This window comes from Myxocyprinus asiaticus, chromosome 15 (genome assembly GCF_019703515.2).
Source record: "Myxocyprinus asiaticus isolate MX2 ecotype Aquarium Trade chromosome 15, UBuf_Myxa_2, whole genome shotgun sequence".
Lineage (NCBI taxonomy): Eukaryota > Metazoa > Chordata > Actinopteri > Cypriniformes > Catostomidae > Myxocyprinus > Myxocyprinus asiaticus.
Genome location: NC_059358.1, coordinates 14,333,176 through 14,354,790, shown reverse-complemented (window position 1 = coordinate 14,354,790; position 21,615 = coordinate 14,333,176). Strand labels below are relative to the sequence as shown.

Here is a 21,615-nt window from a genome sequence, read left to right as displayed (position 1 = left end):
AGCCACTCTCATGCAATTAGAATCCTCCCTGGTAGTCTGGCAGAGTGAGTAAAATGAGCTTAAATTAGACGACATGGTGCTATGGTGTATCCAGATGTTTACACAATACAAAATTGAGGTTTTGGAGAGATGTTCTGTTAGGTCCAGAACCTAAAACAGTTGTGATTCAAATGCCAGAACCAATAAGGGGTTAATACTGTATAAAAAAGAATTCCTAATCAACCTACTGTTGTGAATATTATGCAATTTCTTGTTAATTATTGAAATGTCTAAATTGGCGCTTCAGTGGCTGGCATGCATTTATTGCCCTTCACTTTTTAATATATTGATGTGTAATTATTAGCGGCATGAGTCACTAAAACAAATGCTTGTGGTGGTGGACACTGTTTGCTGCATGGACACAGGTGAGTTGGCTGAAAGTTGTATTGTGAGCTCAGGCCTTTATGAAACACCCCTGCTGAGTATTGTTGTGAGAAGCTTACATCACACCTTAACCAGAAAACAGCAGCACCTGCACATGTAAACAACTTATCTTTAGCTCAGATGCTGAAATACACACCTTACCCACAATCAGACTGTTTATTTTCATTGGAAACTTTAGAAGTCTTTGATAAACCATCCAGTATGCTTGCTGGATTCAGATAAGAGCTGAACTTTCATTCCAACCTGCTAATCTGATAGAAGAATAGTATGACTCATATTTAAAATTTAAAATTGTGTCAGGCTTTTACTTAATTTTTTATTAACAACAGGTTAACATGTTGCCACCTTCCAGACCACTGGCTATAGTTGTGTACAACATTTTCTGGTATTTCCATACTGAACTTCAAAAGTAATTTTCTTACCAATTTTTGATTATCTCTACTGTTTCCCAAACAATAAGGTTTTGCAAGGTTCCTGGTAGTTTCTAGAAGCAGCCATACAGTTTTGTGGAGCACATAACTATGCATACTTGATCTTAGTTGGGGCACATCTTGAATAATCACAAAAATATGCCTCAGTGTTTTTCATGGAACAACAATTTATCCATTAAGCAGATCACTGTTGAGCAACCAAATGGGAACCATCTTTGAGTTGTTATTTTTTGTTTATCTTGATCACTATACACTTATTTTAAATTTTATTTTCCATATGTTCATTAGTGTAAGTTTTTCATAACATAGATGTCTACACTGAAATTAAATTTGATCTGCAAAATTCTTGCATTATTATTTTCTATAATATGTACCTTACTCAGCCATTTACAGATAATTTCAGACTTGCTCCCAAATTAATTAGCTTCTATTTTTAGTAATGTCTGTTTTTTTTAAGGAAGTCTGATAGTAACCAGTCTCTGCCTGAATGTATAATTTAATGAAAGTACATTTTTACCCATCAAATCCTGAAGATCCATCAAGCACTGCATTGTCAAATCTATGACAGCCAAGTTGCATCACCAACCACAGGCATTTAGTTTAAGGTATTTTGGATCATCTCGTAACTGAGGTGGCACTTGGGAGCAAGCAGCAAGCCTGGGTTTCTCAGCTTATGCCATAATAAGCAGTTTTTTTCCCCCTTGCTAATGTATGTCTGAGCTTAAATGGTCAAAGTTCAACCTTATGTTCAGGGAAGGATTTAACAGAAAAAGAGCTTTAGATCCACCTGCTCATGAACACAACTCTGTATACACACCATACATATGATCCCCACAATCAGATTGTTTGTTTTAATTGGAAACTGATTTAAACAATGTTTGTTAACCTGCACTGTATGCTTACTGTTAAAAGGCTAATAAATTGAAAACTGAATGCATCATTTCAACATGCTAATCTGACTATACAGTAGAAGGTTATAATCATTTAGATTTAAATTCACATCTGTTACTTTACTTCTGATTAAAGTTAGGTCTCTGTTCATTCCAAAGAATCCACCAAACACAGACAGATTGATATTATGTTTTTGTTGCTGTTGTTGTTGTTTTTCCACAAAAAACTGACAGTTTCTTTCTAAAGGCTAAGTTTACCATAATGCAGTGACAGCTGAATTGCACATTTTCCAACACACCAACACAGTGGTTCTTCTGTTTGCAATTTATTTATGGAGTCCCAAAAATGACAAAAATCTACAAGCTGGCGTAAATTTGATTTGTCGGGAATTCTCTATATATCTCTATATATTTATGGCATTCTTTATATATTTATTATAGTATGTTATATAATTACCTCAGACCATGTAAAGGAAGAACAAATTATTCACAGATATATTGAGGGTCTTACAGTTCTGACAAACTGCAGGCTACATATACAGTAGCTATGTTTGGTTTTGGCACATTGGTCCATAATTACATAAAAACCTCACAGAGGGTATCACCTTTGCCAATCTTGTCACATGTGCACAGTATATCACTACTTTGAGTGCTGCATTTCACAGTGCTCTTAGATTAAGAATACTAACATGGAAAAAATCATCCATCTATTTTTTAATATCCTCTAATCATTGTTTCAAGAGTGGGAGATGTATTTTCATGCCTCTAATAGAGGTTTTTCCTCTATTAAGAAAAGTTCGGAAAATAATATATTGTAACAACCCTGCTGGAAAAAAAGTTTAAACCTGCCTAAAGTCATTAATCTGGTTTAATCTGGTCTCCCTGCTGGTTTTGCTGATTTAATCTGGTCTCCCAACTTGGTCAAGCTTGTATGCTAGCCAGTGAAGCTGGTGTTGTTTCAGCTGGTTGTCCAGCTTTTCTCCCATCCTGAGCATTTGACAAGTGCCCAAAACCCCACTAAAACCATCAAAACAGACCTTGGCCAGAGCTTGACCAGACATGGAGACCAGCTAAACTAGCTTGGCCAGACATGGAGACCAGCTAAACACCTTATGCTGGTTTAAGATGTTTTATTTTTCAGCAGGTTATATAACAATCACATTTTGGAGATAATATACATTTACTCCAGTTGCACAGTGAGATCTGCCATTGGATCTACTGGAGACTTCAACCAACCACACATGCTGCAAATAAATGCAGGCTGAACAAAATATGGAGCCTTTAAGATCTATACAATAACATGGCATCCACATTGCCCTTGATTCAGTTGGCCCGATTGACCCTACACAGCATTTGTGTAGATGCAGTTGTTGTTGATGGTCTCCACTTGGTGCGAGCGAGCGATGAAGGTTATAAGTACGTTTTGAAGCATCTCAGCTCTCATCTTACTGATCTGCAGAACTTCCTCATGATTGACCTTCTCCTCACGACTGTAGTCTAGAGAAACCTTGTTTGTGATGAGCGAGAGGCCCAGGACCCTCAATCCGCAATGCTTAGCTACCGTCACCTCAGGGACCGTACTCATACCTGCAAGAACAGCAGGAGGGAAAAAAAGAGAGAAAGAGAGAGACTCTTAATTAAATGGCAGTTATCTCTGTTGTAGCGCAGTAGGAGCTTGTGCTGCGTCATTAAAAAAAAGAGAACAGGTCTGGGTCTCACTTAATACTTAATGAGGACATTTGGGGTCCTGTTGGATACACAGGAAGAAGGACTCGCACAGGTATCAAAATGGGCCAGTCACTGACCGGGCTTGCCAGGGGAGCCCTCTTATGGCACTTTTCCACTGCACGTTACAGTTCGACTCGACTCGACTCTGCTCGCTTTACATTTCTGAGCTTGCTTTTCCACTGCAGTTTAGTGCCGCCTCAACGTGGGTGGGATTATAGGCTGATTGTCATAGTTGCACCGCCTCTACTGCCGTGACATCATCTTAAACGCGACACAAACATTACTGACCATAAACAATAACACAGCCATTAGCTGTTAGCTACTAGCTTATTGTGCTGCATAAAGCAGTTGTTGCATGGTGATTTTGCACAAGTGTAACAATTAAATTGGCCTGGTTGTTTTAGAAGCAAGCTTTCCAGTAGCTGGTCAACTAAATAAAGTGAAGCTTTCAAGCAGAATATAGAGTTAACGTAACAAAATGTACCATCCTCCATCGTGGACTCCAACAACGCCGAGTCCAGTGCACTCTCTCTCCCATTGCTCACTGGTCTATTGCCATAGATAGCGTCCATTTGGTTGAACCACTTCCACTTTCTTCTGTTTGAACCACTCCGGCTGTTGTGGTCCTTGATGGTTCTGTAGTCACTTTTAAGTTTTTTTTAACTTTTCCCTACACTGTTGTTAGGTCCGGTGGTAGCCGTGTGTGGAGTCACCTCCTGAAAGACTTTCTCGTTTCGCATCGTTTCGTTCGTCGCTAACGGGAGGAACGTCTGCACCTCGTTTGCGCACAGCCATTTCTTTTTACAAGTCGAAAGTCGCGTGAACAAATGATATTGCTGTCAATGTTGCTAACTTTAAAACTAGCGGGTTGATGTCCCGTGTTGCAAATCCAGTGATGCTGGTAGTGACGATTCTCTCTGACCAATCAGTGATCTGCAGGGTTTTGACATCACATTTAGTATCGGCTCGGCTCACTTGGAACCTCGACCGAGGTGGTACTAAAAAAGGTATCAGGTACCAGGTACTATCCACAGTGGAAAACCCCCAAAAAGCGAGCAGAGTCGAGTCGAGTTGAGCTGTACCTTGCAGTGGAAAAGCCCCATTAGTGTGTACCCCATGGTGCTGCCGTTTGGTAATCTGAGACCACTTATCTAACACATCCTTCAGCTCATCAGTGGACCAGCGGTGAGAACAGTTTATCCCAATCATATCGTCAAAATAGCTATTCAGATTATTGATTAATCAAATCACATTGATTAAAGAGGTCTATTGTGGCCCCCTTTGGGTGGGCCTAATCTCTTTTAGGTAACATAGCAGTTCTCCTGTGCCTGCTTCAATATGGAACCTCGTTTATTAATGAGCTATAATTTTCACGATGGACAAATTAAAGAAGAGGTACTACACTCAAAAGGAAAACACCAAGCTAAGCCAATCAAATTCCTGAGAAAAAAATATATCTAGTTCAGCATACAGGAAATCCTATCTGCCTAGAGTCGAGGTCTGATCATTGTGTGCATATATGTGTATGGTTTTGCCATTCTTGTGGGGAGTAAGTGTTTGAAAAACCTGGGTTTGACCTCATTGTAAAACCTGACAAACGTGCTGTACCATATGGGGACATTTCCATGAGGAAAATATCTTCATATAGGGACAAAATAATGTCTTATTTCACAAACAACAATACTATGTTATACCGCAATTACAATACCAAGTTGCATTTTAAGGTAAGATAGACAAACAGACAGACAGAGGTTAGGCATAACACTAAGTTGAGTGTAGAGTTAAGGGTTAAGGGTTAGGTTTAGGAGATAGAACTAGAGGTTAGGGTCAAATGATGTAAAAAAAAATGACAGGAATACACACAAATGTGTGTACAAAGGCTTGTGTGTAGTAGGTGTCCATACCCACGGAGTCACTCCCTAAGATTTGCAGCATGCGCGCTTCAGCGATGGTCTCAAAGTTGGGTCCACTAACCATACAGTAAACCCCCTCCCGCACAAAATTGGAGTAGCCCAGCTCAGCAGTGATGTCAAGAGTGAGCTTCCTCAGGTCTTTGCTGTAAGCATCAGACATGCAAGGAAACCGTATGCCAAACCTGAAGAAAAGATGAGAGAACATGTAATGTAGATTGTTAAGATTCACCCAAAAATAACTCACCCTATGTTATTGCAAACCAGACTTTCTTTAATGGGACAAAAAAGATGTTTCGAGGAGTGTTAACCTCAGTAACCATTCTTTCATTGTAAGGAAAAAAGATGCAACAAAAAAATGATGACTGAGGCTAACATTCTGCTTAACATCTCCATTCATGCAGTACAGAAGAAAGTCATATGGGTTTTGAACAACACAAGAGTGAGTAAATGACAGATGTTTCAATTTTTGGTGAACAATCCCTTTGCAATGGAAATGGAAAGCAGCATAGAAAACATCAAATACTGTACCTCCTTCCTCTCTTTCCCCCTACCTACATCAATCTCCCTCTTTCTCTCCCTTCTTCACTCCCCCTTATGTGCGTACCGTTCATCATTTGGTCCACACAGTGGGTGCTGTCCAGCAAACCCCGGCAAGTTAATATGGTCCTTAATGACCATGATGTCTCCCACTTTGAAATCCTGACAAAGACCTCCAGAGGCATTTGTTACGATAATGGTCTCCACACCCATCAGCTTGAAGATCCGCACAGGGAATGTGACCTGGAAAAAAAGGCCAACACACAGGAAACAAGCAGTTACTCAGCAGTTACTCAGACAAACATTTAATTTTCACTCACTATTTAAGTGTACACATAAAGAAATTAAATGTATTTCTGAAAAAGTTTGATTGCATGGGTGACAAAGATACATGTAAATAGACCATATATACAGTATATATTGTATACAGATTTAAATATAATAATAATTAATAATAATTCCTTATATTTATATAGCGCTTTTCTATGCACTCAAAGCACTTTACATAGTATAGGGAGAATCTCCTCAACCACCACCAGTGTGCAGCATCCACCTGGATGATTCAACGGCAGCCATAGTGTGGCAGTACACTCACCACACACCAGCTATTGGTGGAGAGGAGAGAATAGAGTTATAGAGCCAATAAATGGATAGAGATTATTAGGAGGCCATGATAGATAAAGGCCAATGGGGGGAATTTGGCCAGGACACTGGGGTTACACCCCTACTCTTTTTTAATGACCACAGAGAGTCAGGACCTCGGTTTAACGTCTCATCCGAAAGATGGATAAATATACAGATATACTGTATGTGTATACAGAAAATTGCTTTGATCATCCAATTCAGATTTATTTTCTATCCTTTTAAAATTAGTTAAAAATGTAAACATAGAACATGGTTATGACACCAAATGGTTATGGTATTCCAAAGTGGCCAGCCTCAATTTTGGACAGGTATTAAATAAGCTTTAGTGTTCCTAAATTAAACAAATATAGGATTGTAGAGAAGAGAGCCATTAAGGGAGGTGTCAGTGCGAGCAGGAGATGAATAATGATCTTGCAGGCTCAGTATAGCACATCTCAATAGGGATGTCACCACCTGTCAGCCTTCTCTCCAGCTGATGAACCAGGGTGGACATGTGCGGCGGCCACAAGCAGCACGCCCATTACAGCTGTACACAGACGGGTCATGGAGGTGGACTGGCATTCTAAGTAAATACGCCCCCAAATCGGTACCCTCTAAATTAAAGACGACATCTTCGCGGGGTGTAAAGTCTCCGAGATCAGACCACTTCATATCTGAGTGTCAACACTCCTGAGAGAATTGGTCTAGGTGCTGCATTTCTATATAACGTAGATGCTCCGTTGATTACATGTCAGTGGCAGTATGATTAATGTGCACTATTATGCAGTAACGAGAATATGTCTATAATATAATTTTGTATTGCTTGGCAGTACTGTACCATGAATTGGCATATATTTCAATTTAATATTGACAAGAAATTATGTTTTTAAGGTCTAATATTGTGGGGGAGACCTGGGCAATTCTAACACTTTTTACTACTCACAGGCTGATCTTCCTGGCATTTTTTGGTATAAACATGAAAATGTACCAACAGTAATAGTACCACTATTTACACTGATTATTGATTATGATATTGAATTGAATACAAGTTTAATAACTGCCACGTTAGATATGCTTTTTTACTAAAATATGTAGATCAACTGATGAGTCAAGAACAGTCTTTAACTAGATACATCAATGAAATGTTCACTATATATAAGGTTTGATCTTTCAATTCAGTGAATTATTTCATATTTGCAGCCAGCCTCACAGCCAAGATAAAACCTTGTACGGTAGCTACAACATAATCTCATGACAACTCATAAAAACTGTAGGAGGTGGCGAAAACGTAAGATATCGTATGACTTGACTCATAAGGAAAGGTACGACTTTTATTCCCATAATGACCAACCAATCACCAAACAGAATTTCATGTCGATGCAATACACTCATCAAATTTTAAGCTTGCCTCCATTGGTAACACTTTACAATAAGGTTCCATTCGTTAACATTAGTTAATGCATTCTGTATCATGAACTAACAATGAACAATATATTTTTTTACAACATTTATTAATCTTTGTTTATGTTAGTTAGCCTAGTCAAGTCATTTTTATTTGTATATCGCCTTTCACAACACACATCGTTTCAAAGCAGCTTTACAGAAAATCATACATTAACAGAAAATGAAACTGTAATATCTATAAATACAATTATGAAGTGTGTATAAAAATAAGTAATTAAATTATAATTGTATTTGAAATTAATACAAATACAATACAGTTAATACAAATACAATTGTTCATTGTTAGTTCATGTTAGATCAAAGTGCATTAACTAATGTTAACATATACAGTATAACTTTAGATTTTTAAAATGTATTAGTATATGTTGAAATTAATGCTATAAAAGTATTGTTCATTGTTAGTTCATGTTAACTAATGTAGGTAACTAATGTTAACAAATGGAACTTTATTGTAAAGTGTTACTCCTCCATTCTAACACTTTATTTTAAGAAAGCAAACATCATTGAACAAAATGACAGCTCATAACATATTTATTAATGCAATACAAATGGCTGTTGTATGTCAATAACCTGTAATACGCTTCCCTCATCTCGTTACAAAACCGAATGTTTTGCTTTTAAAAACATGGTTAGGTTTAAGGTTTGGGTAAGTGGTAATGGGTTAGACTTTAAGATTATTTTTCTCGATGGGAGTACGTTTTTGTTCAAACCAACTACCTAAATTTTTTATGATTTCACTATCTTGTACTAATTATTACAACTTGTCATGATGGGTCAAGCAACAGTATTAGCAAGTCATTCATGTTAACTTTTAACCAATAATCTAGAGGAAAGAAATACTTATTTTTTAGAATTTGTAGGCATCGAAGCTTCAGAAGGAAAATGCAGAAAATGTATCAATATTTTTTTTATATACATTTTTGCAGAAAATTTCTCACCAATTGATGGTCCCACTATATTTTTTTAGAACTCTACTGAGAATTTGCATTAAATCTAGCTTGTTTGTGAAATTTAGAATAATTTAGTGTGTAACACGCTAAAATAAAACTTCACGTGTTACAATTGTATCCTGTTACATTTGCCCCCAGTTCACCCTCCAAAAAAAAAAAAAAAAAAAAAAAAAAAAAGTGAAAATATCTAAGAAGATTTTAATAGGTGTGTGTGAACAGTAGGGAAACTTCCATATAAAATGCATTTCATTTTGGAATAAACAACTCGTTGACACCCATATTATAAGATCACATAATACTGACCCACTGAGATTGTTTTTTGGCTTTATTACTACCACTCTGTCTCTCTCTGAAAGACTTGGAATTAAGAGAAATCCTCACAGACTCTAAATGAATCTGAACACTATTAAGATGTTCTGCTTGATGAGATGGGATAACCAAGCACAAGCTATCCAGTTATACTTCACAGCACATCTATTCACAACAAAGAGATCACATAAAGAACCCCAAATACTCTGTATGTGTGTTTTACCAAGAGCAAACACGAAAGCTTTATATCCTAAACTATAAATGAAATGAGTTGGTTATTAGTGCTTTTACTTAGGATACAGTAGGTTAGCACAGATTTGCACATATATGAGTCATCCAAAGGGTATTGAACAGTAGGCTGGTCATTCATTCACAAAAGCAGAGCTGAATTGAACTCAGCTTGACAAAAGATGTAGTAACCTGATTGGTTTAACATCTAATTATGTGTGTAGCTTACAATCAACTTGAAACGGCACCCAGAATCCATTTTACTTCAGTAATGTGACATGTTTCCGAATACAAAAGGACACTCAATGAGTAAAAAAAAAATAGTAGGAAATTGATTTTATACATCAGAAAATTACTGGATCTTGAAAAGTGGTCTATAGGTTGGGGAGGGGTTGAAAAATAAGAGGGCTTGTTGACGTCAGATAAAAAGGAAAGTCGATTCAGTGGCAGAGAACGTTGATGAAAGTTCATCTTGATACCACAGACGAGTCGATAACACTTTACAATAAGGCTGTGTTCATTAACATTAGTCAATGCAATAGAGTTATCATGGACTAACAATGAGCAATACTTTTAAACGGAGGCGTAGCCAGAAACGTTAACGTTAACTATTCGTTACCGTTTCGTTAATTATTTTTCAGCTCTGTGTTGCGTTATAATGACGTGACGTAGGCCTATTTTAAATTCTTTTAAAAATGAAAACCGCTTTTGTCAATGGAGTAGGTAGGCCTGTTAATATCCTGATATTAGGCTTATATTTTGTCATAAAAGTTGAAATCTGTGACAAATCGATTAGACTATTTTGAATTTATAATTATTTTTCATAAATGACACAAAATGTACATGGAGAGTCAATTTGTACATTTTGGATGAGAAATTAATGTGTGCTGCATTGTGGAGAACAGAAGAACTGCAGTTAGAAGATTTAACGATGTACAATGTACATTTACATTAATACATGAAAAGTATACTGTGCATTAGGATTAGTTAATGCAATATAATGTTTGTAAAACTGAAAACACTGAAAGAGAACTTTGTAAACTACTCTTCTCCTGTTGGAGTTTTGGGCAACATTAGCAGAGAAAGCATGCACAAATGCCCTACTTGAAAATCCACCAGAAATATTATACTGTCTTCTACCTTTGACATACTATTTTCAACATACGATGATTTAGGATGTACTCATTTTAATCTCATGTATCCTATTTAGGAGCTCAGTGTGTTTCCATGGCACAGGGAAAAGAGCCATTAAAACATTATAGGAATTTTTTATTTTTTTTATTTTAGTTCGATAATACAGGGGAGGGGACTGATGGATTTAATGCCCTGGCAGCACATAAAGTGTGAAAGGCTCTTGCCTGGCTGTATAGGGCATGGTGGCCATGACAACTGATTGTAATGCATTGTGTCATGTTGTCAGGGCTGCAATTACTCTGACAGTCCCACCCCAGGGCAAGGGGTTGTAGATTCCTCTGTAAATTCGTAAAAAGTGGCTCTCTGGCCCTGTGTGCAACAGATAAATTAGTCCCCTGGACAGACATGTGTAAATTTGACTTATCCCCCCTCTGACTGAGATGGAGAGGTAGCCAAGAGCTCAGACAATTCATGCTGTCTTTAGTTAAACTCAGTCAATAGGGGTAAATTAACTTGAGAAACTTGTAAATTAACTTTATCTAGATGAGATTAACCAAAATCGTTTTCGCTACTGAGAATAAAGCTCATAGGCACAATATTATCTGACCCTTTTTCTTCTTTAATTAATTAAGGCTGACTGTGAATAGTACATTCTACAATACATTGGCAGCAGTAACCGAATACTATTGCTTTTCCATGATGCTGCGTCCATGTAAAAAATTATAATGCACCTTTTATCATTTTACATGTAGCATGCTTACAGCAGATTACAACTGCAAGTTGGATATTCACAGTTAACTGATTTGATATGAGATTGACAGGAACAGTGAACTGTTTGTTTCTTTTGTGCACCTGCATACTCAGCATTCAGCCTGTATATTCATGCAGTGTGGTTCCTGATTGTGACAGATAAAGTAAATGGCCCATATAGGAGGTAACAGCTCCTCTCTGTTTCTGGAAAATAGGAGCTGCTGTTTTCAAAAAGTTTACTTGTCCTTGAGGTTATGGTAAGTGGAACCAAGGCCATTGCACAATTCTTTATGAGACATTGATGGTATAAAGTTAATAAAAATGTAGGTTTGTGATATTGGCCTTACTTCAAGCCACTATGTAAGTAAGTATTATAAATGGATGCATCTAAGAACAATCTATCAAAAGTCAGTATAACAGTAGAAGCATGCAATATAGGGGGTGAAAAGAACAGGGTAGGGTTGTACCAGCTGTGCGTAAGGTCTCACTTAAGTTGGGATGTAAAGTTCACTCTAAGGGCTTAGTAACTACTAGTTAGTTTGTCAGTGCTTAATTTGGTTGCACCACCTGTTCTTAAGGCAAGACTTAACTAGTAGGTCGTAAGCTCTCCGTAAAGTAATGTGTAGTCGCATAACATGACGTTTACCTGTATTGATCCAATAAACAGCCTTCAAATTTGTACACAGAAGTGTTAAACAGCTGTGAACTTCAATTTGATCTTGTTACGGTTGATGTTCAAACCTTGTCTGCACATGTAACTGTCCGCTGTAATAAATTATATCCCCATTAAAATACGATACATCATAAAAGTAGATTTGATAAATAGTATATTTGCCCTGTGTAAATAATATATAGGAACTGTATCTAAAATAAATAAGGGGTGATAAATAAATACTAATACAACAGACTGTACAAATAGACATTTATTCATTTTAATATCCTATATATATTTTGAATGTGTTGAAACTGAAAACGGCACCGTTTGAACGGTTTCATGCTGAAGAGCCATTTTCTCTCTCGTAAATGTAAATGAGTGTAAATGTCAACATCATACTGTATGTCGAAATGCAAAACATGAGCTCATTGATGTCATTAAATGAGTCTGCTTTTATATTCCATCATTCCATTACTCCTGGTTGGAGGCTTCCGTAAATATTTAGTTTATATGTAGGGTTACATTCTACCTAAGTTAAATGGTGCAACGCTCAAATATTTAGTAGTGCGTAAATTGTGAAATAGTGCCCATTTACGCCACAACTAGGCTAAGTTTTAACTAACGTATAGCTGGTGCAGCCGGCCCCAGGAGGGGAAAAGGAAAATTATAAACATAAATATATGTTAAAACTGTTAGGGGGAAGAAAAATGAGCAGGCCAGTATGGTGTAGTACCTGCAATAGATCAGCTCAAACCGTTGGAGCATTTTGAACTCACCTTACACAGTGAGTAACCCTCATAAAGGTGGAATCTTCCTTGCATGAAGACACAGGACTTGCCTTTCATTTGACCAAACACCAGGCACCCTTCATGACCAGGAACTAAGCAAAAGAAAAACACACAAGTAAAAACTTCTAAAGCTAAATCCAGATGCATCAGTAGTAGGAGAGACAATTGTAACAGAGCAGTTGTAACACAGATTTGCAAATTTCTTGAAATTTCTATATGCAAAGTCCCTTTCAAAGCAAGTCAGTCAACCCTACGGCCATCTTGGGAATGCTTCCAAGCAGCTATTTTCTATGGATACAAGTGGCATAAAAGTACAGCTCCTATCTACCTAAATTAGGAAAGACCGAAATTTCCAAGAAGGCTGGTCAAGATTACGATCAAAGAACATATTTCAAATCAGCAATAAAATGGTCTCTTAATTTTGCGTCTTTAACTCAGATCACGTTAAAAACCTCTAATTTTCAGGGTAGTCCAGCAAATGCTCATGCACATCCCTGCGTTGACTGACAGGTGATGTCTGTCTCTAAAAGTTTATTGGCTCTTTTCCTGTAAGGCGGGACTTTCTTTTCAATATCCGCCATTTTGGGTGTTCCTGTACCCCCATTCATTTCATTACAAGTGCTCCATCTCGGGCTAAATAGTCTCTGATATAAGCTAAAGTGACAATACTAGTTCAGTACATACTGAGAGTTCTCTCTCTAAACTGGAAACTTTGTGAAAATTTTTCAGCAACTTTTTTTTTTTTTTTTTTATATATATACTCTGACACACTGGTGTCAGGAGCACAACCTCTCCCTCAACATCAGTAAGACAAAGGCGCTTGTGGTGGACTTCAGAAGAAAAGACAGAGAACACAGACCCATCACCATCAATGGAGCACCAGTGGAGAGAGTCAGCAGCTTCAAGTTCCTCAGTGTCCACATCACTGAGGAACTCACATGGCCCATCCACACTGAAGTCGTTGTGAAGAAGGCTCATCAGTGCCTCTTCTTCCTGAGATGGCTGAGGAAGTTTGGAATGAACCACCACATCCTCACACGGTTCTACACCTGCACTGTGGAGAGCATCCTGACTGGCTGCATCTCCGCCTGGTATGGCAATAGCACCGCCCACAACTGCAAAGCACTGCAAAGGGTGGTGCGAACTGCCAGACACATCATCGGAGGTGAGCTTCCCTCCCTCCAGGAAATATATACAAGGCGGTGTGTGAAAAAAGCTCGGAGGATCATCAGAGACTCCAGCCACCCGAGCCATGGGCTGTTCTCACTGCTTCCATCAGGTAGGCGGTATCGCAGCATCAGGACCCGCACCAGCTTACTCCATGACAGCTTCTTCCCCCAAGCAATCAGACTTCTGAACTCTTGATCTCCCACGATCAAATACATCAGCACTGTACTTTATTACCCTTACTCTTATATCTCACACCGGACTGTCATAAATTATATTACTATTATATTATATTCTCTCTTAACAACTGACTATCAACCGACAGCCTGAATGTCAATACAGTACAATACTGTACATTCTATATATATATTTTTTTTTATATATTTGTTTTTTTCTATTTTTATTGATTAATGTGTATCTATATAGTGCATATTGTATACTGTACAGTGTATGTTATTATTTGTATATTGTTGAGTGTAATTATGTGTATATCAGATGTTTAAATTGTGTTGTGTTAAATTGATGTTATTGTAAATTGGTATATGTCTCATCACCGTCACGACTGCTATGTTGATCGGAACTGCACCCAAGAATTTCACATACCATTGCACTTGTGTATATGGCTGTGTGACAATAAAGTGATTTGATTTGATTTGATTTGATATATATATATATATATATATATATATATATATATATATATATATATATATATATATATATATATATATATATTATTTTTGGGATGTCTTATCAAACTAATATCTATTTTTTCTCTATGTTGTTGATTAAAAGTTTACTGAAGTGGCAATTACGTAAACATGCACCTTAGTTTTTTAAAAATAGAGAGTATAACTGCACAACTCAAAAATAAAGGGAAATTTATTTATCTTACCAACGTTTCAGCAATCAGCCTTTTTGAAGGTATAATATAATGATGATTAAAAGTTAACATAATTGACAGATGCTTACACTTTTGCTTGTAGCTGCCATTCAAAACTTTATCATGGTGGTAATGTAGGGGTCAATTGTACCACGGGTTATGAAATGAGGTTCCAAATCAAAACCAGAAACGGCCCTGATTGTAACACTCTGACTTCTTGTATTAAATTCAATATTAGAATTTTGTCTTTCTCATCTATTGAGTCTATTAAAGGTATAGTTACTTTTGGCAGTCAAATAAATGTTTCTTGTATCAAAAAATGGCAAGAAGAATTTTGAGAGTTATTAAGAAAAACAAATTACAATTACCTGAAGCCGGTCTACACATGAACAGCACTTTCAACATTCATATTGCACCATTTCAGGTAACAATAAACCCTGCAATACCATTTAGCCTGTATTTCTAATACTTCACTTTGAACTTTGGGGATAAAAACTTCACAACTTGATTTTGTTGTGTTGTACTCACAAACACTGGTATGATGTATGAAGCAACGTGATGATAAAGTACAGTGTACTGTGCTCTATGGCTGTCTTTATCTGATAAAGAACCTCCTGCTGTAAAACTTTTACTCTTTGCTCTCTCCTGAATATGTTGTTTCTACCTAAGTAAAGGAGATTTCCATCTAATGATACATTACATTATTTTTCTATAATATAATGTTAAAGGTATAGTTCACCCATCATTCAGTCCCCCTTATGTTGTTTCAATTCTGCATGACTTTCTTTCTCTCATGGATCACAAAAGAAGAAATAGGTAAATGGTAGGCTATAGTAGAATGTCCCGGGTGGAAGATTCCAAGTGAATAGCTTAAATTTAAGGTTATTCCTCACACAGAGCAATTGTATGGCTTCAGAAGACTTGGAATAACTGCAGCCTGATCTCATGAAAATAACGTTACCATAACCTAACTGATAGTTTTCTAAAAGAAAATGCGATATGAAAAGTATATTTTCTGAAGCAGCCACATCATTACGTGTCGCTTCTATGACTCCCTTGTCTGACGTATCAGCTTATGTGCCTGGCTGGGCTTGAACTGCAGTCTACTGAGCCCAAAGTCTAGATGAGCTAACAACCTAACCACAGTGGAATAAGTGAATAAAAGTTGGTGGGTCTGTAATACATGCGTTAAAATGCATCATTTTCCAAATGATGCATTAGAGTAAAAGTGTTCCGATATCATAACATAGCAGTATGTGAGTAATAGAGCAAAAAATAAATGTTTATAAAGTCATAATCAGCCATTGTACTCGTGATTTGTGTGAAAGTGAATAAAACGCACTGTTGTTGTAGTGTCTCAAATGTTAATTTCACCAGGAAACTGCTGCAAAATGTAGAAGAAAAAATTCGGTTAAAGTAACGTTCATTCTATGAGACTATGAAGTTGAATATATCTGGCAAAAGTCATATGGACTACTTTTACTTTTTGGAGCTTAAAAGCTGTGGCCAACCTCCTCTTTCATTTTACGGAATATATCAGCTTGTACATTGTGCTAAACACCTCTCTTTGTGTTCCACTGAAGAAAGGAATTCATATGGGTTTGGAATGACTTTAGAGTGTGTAAATGACAGAATTTTCGTTTTTGGGTGAATTATCCCTTTAACTGACTAAGTGGTGACTATTATCCAGAATTAAAGATTCTGCAGCTTCAGCTGAAGTTCATTGATTTGCTTTTGCAAATTTAACATCCTGATAAGCTCCAACAGCCTTTCGGGTGAGCTGATTTCTCCATTTTTGTCATCAGTTGTCATCAATTCAAGGGTGGTAGACTGATTGTGTATCATTAGTGTAGATACAGGTGAAACAAACTTTATTTTCGAAATTATAAGCCAGTAGGTGGCTGCAGTTTGTTTGTGGCATGGGGAACTTGTTTTGACATGGGAACAGGTTGACTGAGCCAAGTCAATGGGAGCTTATGTAAATGTAACTTTGAATTCTGGCTGATGAGATTTGTTTGGCTCTAAAACCTGCAGCGTAATGAGGTACTGGTGGAATAATAGCTGTGATTTTCCAGGGGCTGATTCCTCTTTTCTTACATGAGCATTGACGAATGGCTCTGAGAAAAACTGACTCAGAGAGAAAAGGTTATTACACTCACCGTGAAATTTATTTTCTGTAACAGTCTAAAAATGAATGAGCAAATTCTGTCTGATTTGTATTTTAATAACATTGCCATGCAAAACAAACTGTGTAATGGGAAAACTTATAATATAATGGTCAAAAATTCTGAATGACCAGAATTTGATGTTTTTATCAAACATAAATAATGAGCATATTTTGAAACTGAACCCTGTGCTTAAAGTCATCAGAAGCTGCAAAAGTAAATCTATCCATCCAACCATCCATCATACAAAAATGAATACAGAGTACACTGAGCAACTAATCAACATTATGCATCTAGTCCTCATGATTAAACTAATGGCTGTCCTCTGTTGGTCTCCATTAACCAACAATGACAAACCTAATCACACACAGGCCTTCTCCAGGTAGTACAAATATCATTTGATGCATTCAAACACTTCTCCAAATTATTCACCTCACCATATAAATATTTAAATCTGTCCAAGATATTATAGTATGAACTCCCTGTGGCAGATATTACAGGCTATTTTTACTTCAGTCATGATATTTTATTCATGGGCTGTAGTTATTCATTTTGTGGCTCATATTGCAGGAGCTGGGCATAATTTGTTAACAATACAATACAATCAGGGAGAGAGTGAAAACCTCTGTGCTTTCAGATTCACTCCCTGCATTAGCAACAACTCCTTTGTGCATCTAGGTGACATTTTATAGACTTATCATGCTGACTAAAATGAACATGCTGTATCAACTGAAGCTGAAGTGTGCAATTTCTGTGCCATTAACACCACCCAACGGAACTGCGAAAATTCATTTCGAACAAGATTTCCGAATACGCCCCTTATCTGCTGTTGATTGAACAAACATATAGTCCCGCCACCAAACTCATGCGTGCCATTGGTTGAGTCAATGTTGTTGTGTTGAGCTGGACGGGCCACCCAAAACAAACAGAGGAATTTTTATAGTGTTACAGAGACATCGTGTTTACAGTTTTTGAGAAAACTAACCTACGAATGGCTTACTTTTAGTTGTCTGTGCATTTTAAGCTGGGATAGGAGAAAGTATTTTAACATAAAAAAGTTACACTCTTCAGCTTTAACTACATAAAACATCTACCAAATCTGTCCAGTGCTGTAATACTGCAAACCCTAACTACTGTAAAAAGCTGTACATTAACATAGCATTGATATTTTGCTTGTTTCTCATTTACTTATCCCATTTAAGAAAGAAAGACAAATATTACCTACCACACTAACAAAATTGAGACACCCATTTTACCTTATTTTAGTCACTGCATCAGGCTGAAAAAGGTGTATATCGTTAAACAGTATATGTACACTGCACTAGTAGTTCTCAACTGGTTTTGTGTTAGGACCCAGATTTTAGCTCTGAAATGTTTCCATGATTCTGATACCTGTGCTCACTGGGAAATTGGGAATGTCTTCATAGCGGAAGGTCTGTTTGTTGGAGACGTTGTCTGCGAGGAGGCCCAGTCCAGATCCGCACACAATAGCAATCTTTGGCCGGTGTCTCGTCCTGCTCAGCAGCCATTCTGTCGTCAGTTTGCAGTCATCAAAGGAACAGCAGCTGAGTCGGGAGAAAGAAAAGATGGCCAGATAGGTTATCATCATAGGTCACACTGATAACTGCTCACATTGTATCAGATAAGATAACTAAGTGACAATGTACTGTCTGCTAATTACCAGCCCATGCTTACCATGAGAATCATAAACAATCTTTTAAACTCTTCATTTTATGCAAATGTAACATCATCATAAATTAAAATCATCACAAGAAATTCAGCATTTATATTTTGCACAGATGATGTTTAAATGTTAAAACGATTTACATTTAAACAATACATTACATTTTTAAAAACAACAAAATGTAATTCTTTCCTCATAAAATTCCAAAAAATAGACAAAATAACTGTTGATATTTTAAACCTACTCTAATTTGAAAACACAACAAATATTTTGTACAATTCCATATAATTTTTTATATGGAGTCAGAGTCAGTTATTAAAATGTTATGACTAATAAAGCACACATGATCTTAACTGATAAAAATGAAACCACTCAGACCCTTCTGAGAGATTAAATTAAACTGGTAGGAAACAGCTTAAAAAATAAGGTTGGCGTAAAGTGGTTAAAGCTGAACTGAAAAAAAAGCTGCTTAGATTAAAATAAAATGAAAATGCAATCACCAGACATATCTGTTCCAAAGAGTCTAAATTCACAGACAAAAGCAAACAGTGTACAGTCATTGAGGCTCTATTTAATTTGCATCTCATTTGGGACTAATTTTGCTCCATATTGTGACTCAGCTGTGCTGAGCCTGGCTGATATATTTTTATTGGCCTTACTGATTTGATTAAATGGATAAAAGGCTCTTACTCTAAGATAACAGCTGTGAATCCAAATTACATTATAAATTTTTAGTTCAACATAGTAAATACATTTATGTCAATAGTTAGTGATCCTTTATAAATTCTTTGATGTATATTTTATATCATATATTAGCCTATATATATACAGTATATATATATATACAATATATTACATAAAACTAAGATTTACCATGAGTTTTCCTTGGTGTGCATGATGTCAATCTTTGGTCAAACAGCCAGACAGTGAAAAAAAAGTATGCACTTGTATCCTTTCAGAACAGATAAGAGAGAGAGAGAGAGAGAGAGAGAATAGCCTCTCAAAAGCACTATTAGGTCTCATCTCATTGGCTGTGTAAATAGTGGGAGCGAGAACTCTCCATATCCTTTCCAAGAAATTGATTCTGTCCCCTGAGAAACTTGACTTTTTAGCCACTAAAATGAACAGAATTTGAATGTTTTTTTACCACTCAAAAGGTATTTACCAGCAACAGACAACCGGATAAAATTTTGTATGCTTTTGTTTATGTTGTAGATCTTCTTGTAACTTTTATCACAAATGTTGAAAAGCTTTATTGTCCACATTGGCTTTTGGCCTTTATTAAACAGTATATAGTTGAGAATTGACAGGAAAGCATGGAAGAGAGAAAGGTAACAAGATCGGGACTTGACCCAGGGCATATTCGAACCCCAGTACCAATGAGAACAAGCTCATAATATATCACAAGCAAGGTACTACCCCCGTGCCACAGCTGAGACATTGAGTGGTCATGTTTAAGCATCCTGGGATGTCTTAAAGAAACTTCCAATTTTAGATAAGTAAAGATTTGACGAGTTCAGTGTTCTGAATTAGATCCTAACTGAAATTGCCATGGTTAATAACAAGTAAAGATAGGATTCTAGAGTTAGTGACTGTTCACATCAAACCTGTCTGTCTGCTCTGCTTTTCAACTGTATTCATATGTAAACATGCACTAGATGAACGTCTTTGATAGTTGTGCCGTGTATCGCTTTTTTAACAGTGTCTTGTGCAAGAGTGTCTCGTATTTTTAGATGCTGCATCAAGTTAATAACAACTTAAACTTTTAAAAAAAGCATCTCGAGACATCTGCATTCTGTCTTTTGTTGCATCTAGCTTTATCTAACATGACAATGCATTCGGTTTGAACGGCCCCTTAGGACGTCTGGACAGTGGACACAAATGAAGCTAGTGAATTGGACAAACCACCACCACTACTGTCAGCCAAAGAGGAGACATAACAAACAAAAGTGGAAAGAATGACCATGCTTGATAACTGTCACCTAGATTATGGGTGGAAGGAAGGAATTTCATGACCCTTAAAGGAGGCAAAAAATAACTAATACATTTCTGCTAAATCAATGGAACTGCAGTTTTTTGAGTTGGCAAAAATTACCTGTGACTTACAAGAATTTAATGGAAAAAGCTGGGACAGGACACTTTGTCAAATCAAGCAAACAAGAAGCTGCCTTTTGACATTGACCTTATCTTGAAATAATAATGGTGTTGTATCATTACAAAAAAAAATTTCTACCACTTAAAACCTGACACTACCAGAAAAAGTGACTTTTTGTGCACAGTGCTGAGCAGTGCGATTGCAGAGTATACATAATACCTAAAAGCTTCAGGGTCCATTATTGTTCTCAAAAGCCTTTACTTTGGCTTGGAAATGGATTGGCAGACTCAAAAATCGAGAGGTCTGACTCTGTATTCTGAACAAGCCAGTGCATGTACAGTTGTGTTTGTGCACTACTCAGAGAATATCTTTTCTATGCAGTGACGGTGAGCTGATTCCAGAGATAGATGACACACTGTAATACAGAAAATAACCAACTGTTCACAAAACTAAACATTATTAGAGACCATAATTAAGAAATGCATGCAATGTCCTTGACTCCTTGTTGTTTCTTTTTAACCATACAATTTGTTTCTCAGAAAATGAACCTACAATGCTTTTGTGAGATACTTGAATAGTCCTCTTTGTTTACATGACTTACTTGCTTTTTTGAATGAAATGGGCTCGGTATCAAGGCCTCTTCACTGAGTCTAGGGTCCAAGGCAATGTTTGTTAATGAGTAACATTTCCAGATGTTAAATTATGCAACAGTTATATGATGTTCACTGCAATCAGAGACTGACCAACAATGGCATAAATGTGAATGGATTACTCATTTATTCTACTTCAACTGAGTT

General features: G+C 36.8%; 1 protein-coding gene across 1 annotated transcript; it reads right to left on the bottom strand.

Annotated features, from left to right (window-relative positions):
- Positions 1 to 2,054: 2,054 nt before the first annotated feature.
- Positions 2,055 to 19,683, bottom strand: pnp4b (purine nucleoside phosphorylase 4b). The gene is made up of 6 exons (XM_051718851.1): positions 19,597 to 19,683; positions 18,432 to 18,604; positions 12,813 to 12,916; positions 5,990 to 6,165; positions 5,377 to 5,567; positions 2,055 to 3,331 (listed from the first exon to the last, which is right to left on the bottom strand). The coding sequence occupies exons 1-6, from the start codon at positions 19,617 to 19,619 to the stop codon at positions 3,087 to 3,089; spliced, it is 912 nt and encodes a 303-aa protein (XP_051574811.1). The 5' UTR covers positions 19,620 to 19,683; the 3' UTR covers positions 2,055 to 3,086.
- Positions 19,684 to 21,615: the final 1,932 nt, after the last annotated feature.